Source organism: Sinocyclocheilus grahami, unplaced genomic scaffold (assembly GCF_001515645.1).
Source record: "Sinocyclocheilus grahami isolate Dianchi unplaced genomic scaffold, SAMN03320097.WGS_v1.1 scaffold692.1, whole genome shotgun sequence".
Taxonomy (NCBI): Eukaryota; Metazoa; Chordata; class Actinopteri; order Cypriniformes; family Cyprinidae; genus Sinocyclocheilus; species Sinocyclocheilus grahami.
The window spans coordinates 874,068-877,725 of NW_015505871.1; the positions used below are offsets into that span (position 1 = coordinate 874,068).

Here is a 3,658-nt window from a genome sequence, read left to right on the forward strand (position 1 = left end):
ACAGACAGACAGCTAGATAGACAGACAGACAGACAGCTAGATAGACAGACAGACAGAGGGATAGACAGACAGACAGACAGCTAGATAGACAGACAGACAGACAGCTAGATAGACAGACAGATAGATAGAGAGATAGACAGACAGACAGAGGGATAGACAGACAGATAGACAGCTAGATAGACAGACAGATAGATAGAGAGATAGACAGACAGACAGAGGGATAGACAGACAGATAGACAGCTAGATAGACAGACAGACAGACAGACAGACAGAGGGATAGACAGACAGACAGACAGACAGCTAGATAGACAGACAGACAGACAGCTAGATAGACAGATAGACAGACAGACAGACAGATAGATAGAGAGATAGACAGACAGACTGACGGATAGACAGCTAGACAGACAGACAGATAGATAGATAGATGGATAGGTAATTTATTTGCTCGGATTAAAAATTAATGCAACATACTTTCTTTCTTAAACTGTAAAGATATTAAACAGCGCCCTCCAGTGAAGTCTTTTTCACAGACGGATTTTCTCAGACTTTTATTTTGAAAGTAAGGATCAGGACATTTATTCTAAAATTCACAACTCTTCTCCCGGATGTTGTTTCTTCCTCCCAATGGTAAAACATACGGGACCTATCATTCATTGTTTTCTAAATGAAAGATATGTGTTTGAGACAGGTCATATTTCTGCTAGATCGACATTACTTGTAGTTTTTGGCTTGTATGCTTACAGGAACACCTGACTGTTTAATTCAGAAATAACTATACAAGACCCTTGTAGACGAAACATTGCTGTGTGTGCTCAGCAAACATGCCTCTCGGTCTAAAACCATGCTGCGCTGTCTGCAAGACCAACTCTTCCTCCATGTGGAAAAAAGGCAGCCAGGGGGAGATTTTGTGTAACAGCTGCGCGAGTAAAAGCACAAGCAGCGGCGGCTCCGGAGCATCTGCTTCCTCCAGCATCCAGCAGAATAACGGCGGAGGGAAACAGGTCTGAAGACTTGCTTAAAAACTAGCTTTGTAGCGTAGGATTTGTGTAACTTCTCATTTAGTCTAATAGCGACACGACGCATTTGAATACTAAAATTTGCGGTCAGAATAATGATTTACTGAAAGTGCACGACTCCGCTCCATAGTTCCGTTTTTTTGTTGTTGCTTAAAGGGGTCATATGATGCGATTTCAATGTTTCCTTAATCTTTGGAGTGTTACAAGCTCTTGGTGCATAAAGAAGATCTGTAAAGTTGCAAACACTAAACTCTCAAATCCAAAGAGATATTCTTTATAAAAGTTAAGAGTCAGCCACGCCTACCTAAAACGCCTCGTTCTAACACGCCCCCACATATCTACCTCACTATGTGGAAATATTAGCATAATGCCGCCCAAATGTTCACGCAAAGAGAGAAGGGGTAACTTTTAGTCTCACTGTAGTATTGTTGCCGCCGCCGCCGCCATGTCGGGGAGGCGCTGTGTGCTTCGTTGTGAAAGCAAAACTACTTTGTTTGGTCTTCCAAAAGAGGACGATATCCGCTTCGTCATGCCTAGAGCTGGTCACTGAGGGAATACATCAACTATCACCATGGACGAAGCGGAATCCAGCCCGGGGTCCGTCACATGTGATTGCCGCTCATTCGTCGGATCCGCCGGGCGCGCCGTTCTCGACCCCACCGCCTCAGGGCACTCTATCCCGGCCTCAGCTCACTCTATCCCGGCCTCAGCTCACTCTAGCCCGGCCTCAGCTCACGTTAAGCCGGGGCTTCCCCGCACGCTAGGCCGCTGTGTTTTTCGTTGTGAAAGCGAAACTACTCCCTTTAAAATATTTTACGGTTATAGAATTTAGAAACATTTTATATATAGAAACGTCATTTTGAGGGGAAAAAAACCCCCGGAAATTATGTACACCCGTAACAGTCTTCTGGTTTCTACATGGAGCAGGTTGCCCACATTTGAGCGCCGCCATGTTGACATAATAATTGTCAAGCGATTACTATCATATTTTTTTATTTTATAGTTCCCCCACTGTAGTTGTTCTAATGAAGATAATTTGAACTATTGTTTAGTTGTTTATATGCATGTTTGTTTTTGTGATTTTATATATATATATATATATATATATATATATACACACAGTGGGGAAATTCTTTAAAAATCCTACAATGTGATTTTCTGGATTTTTTTTTCTCATTTTGTCTCTCATAGTTGAGGTATACCTATGATGAAAATTACAGGCCTCTCTCATCTTTTTAAGTGGGAGAACTTGCACAATTGGTGGCTGACTAAATACTTTTTTTCCCCACTGTATATACACAAGTTTTTTTTCTCTCTCTTCTCTTAAATGCTATCTTACAGATTAAGATTGTTCTTTTTTCTTGTGTATGTGGACTTAATTGTTCAAATCTATTATAATGTTCAATCATTTGTACAATAAAAAAATTTAAGAACCATATCTTATTAGTTTTGTTTAAAAAGGGGGATGACTTATGTTAAGTTGACTTATGTGTCGTACTGATCATCTGTTGATTCCTCGTGCCTGAGAAGTGTATGCGGCAGTTAGAATGAGCGAGAGTCAGTAAAAAATGTTTACTTTACATAACGTTATACACAGCTTAAACAAAACCAGTGATACTACCCTCTTTATGTTATAGTCCAAACATGAAATCCACAGACGCTCCGCTCGGTTACGGAGCACCAAGTACAAAGCTCCAGCATCGGAGAAGAAAGTCTCGACCAAAGGAAAGGGTAGACGACACATTTTCAAATTGAAAAATGTAAGTGTTTTCCATTCAGGGTCGTTTATGAGTGTTTTCTTCCTCTAATATCTATGTGGGTTAAAGGAATGAAAATGTACTCACTCTCAGGCCATCCCCAGAGTTTGTTTCTTCATCAGATTTGGAGAAATGTAGCAATGGATGCAATGCAGTGAATGGGTGCCGTCAGAATGAGAGTCCAAACAGCTGATAAAAACATAACAATAATCCACAAGTAACCACAGCACTCCAGTCCATCAGTTAACATCTCGTGAAGCCAAAAGCTGAAACTAATCCAGCACTTTTTAACTTAAAACCATTGCTTCTGGCTAAAATGAGTCCTCTGCAGAGCATCCATTGCTGAGACACTGATGCAATGCTACATTTCTCCAAATCTGATGAAGACACAAACCCATCCTAATCTCGGATGGCCTGAGGATGAGTACATTTTAAGCAAATTTAAATTTTTCGGTGAACTGTGGTAGTAAAATGCAATGGCATTTATGTTACCTTCTTTAAAATTTCCACAGCCTATCAAAGCACCAGAGTCTGTGTCAACGATTATCACATCAGAGTCCATGTTTTACAAGGTAATCGCACCTTTCTACTGTTCAAAATGCTTGTTTAAAGTGTTTTTCTGCCTGTTTCTATTCACTAAACTACACGTCTTGTGTTCAGGGCGTCTATTATCAAACAGGAGATGTCATTAAAGTAACAGACGAGGACGACGGTAAGCCGTATTACGCACAGATTCGTGGTTTCGTCCAGGACCAGTACTGTGAGAAAAGTGCTGCGTTAACTTGGCTGATCCCGACTCAGGCCAGTCCTCGAGATCGCTTTGATCCTGGCACATACATTGTAGGTAAGTTCATGCAGAAATACTGTGTTTTTGTTCCTTGCTGA

General features: G+C 41.0%; 1 protein-coding gene across 1 annotated transcript; it reads left to right on the top strand.

The window, feature by feature from the left end:
* Nucleotides 1-568: 568 nt before the first annotated feature.
* LOC107559575 (GATA zinc finger domain-containing protein 1-like) lies at nucleotides 569-3,658 on the top strand. Its single transcript, XM_016243458.1, has 4 exons — nucleotides 569-1,001; nucleotides 2,654-2,776; nucleotides 3,286-3,345; nucleotides 3,434-3,658. Exons 1-4 carry the CDS (start codon nucleotides 822-824, stop codon nucleotides 3,656-3,658), a joined length of 588 nt encoding a protein of 195 aa, XP_016098944.1. The 5' UTR covers nucleotides 569-821.

What these genes read in the sequence shown, in the direction of transcription:
- LOC107559575 (XM_016243458.1), top strand. Translation starts at nt 822, where the DNA reads ATGCCTCTCGGTCTAAAACCATGCTGCGCTGTCTGCAAGACCAACTCT. An exon ending in ATAACGGCGGAGGGAAACAG is followed by an intron (nt 1,002 to 2,653) that starts GTCTGAAGACTT and finishes TTTATGTTATAG; the next exon opens with TCCAAACATGAAATCCACAG. An exon ending in CAGAGTCCATGTTTTACAAG is followed by an intron (nt 3,346 to 3,433) that starts GTAATCGCACCT and finishes TCTTGTGTTCAG; the next exon opens with GGCGTCTATTATCAAACAGG.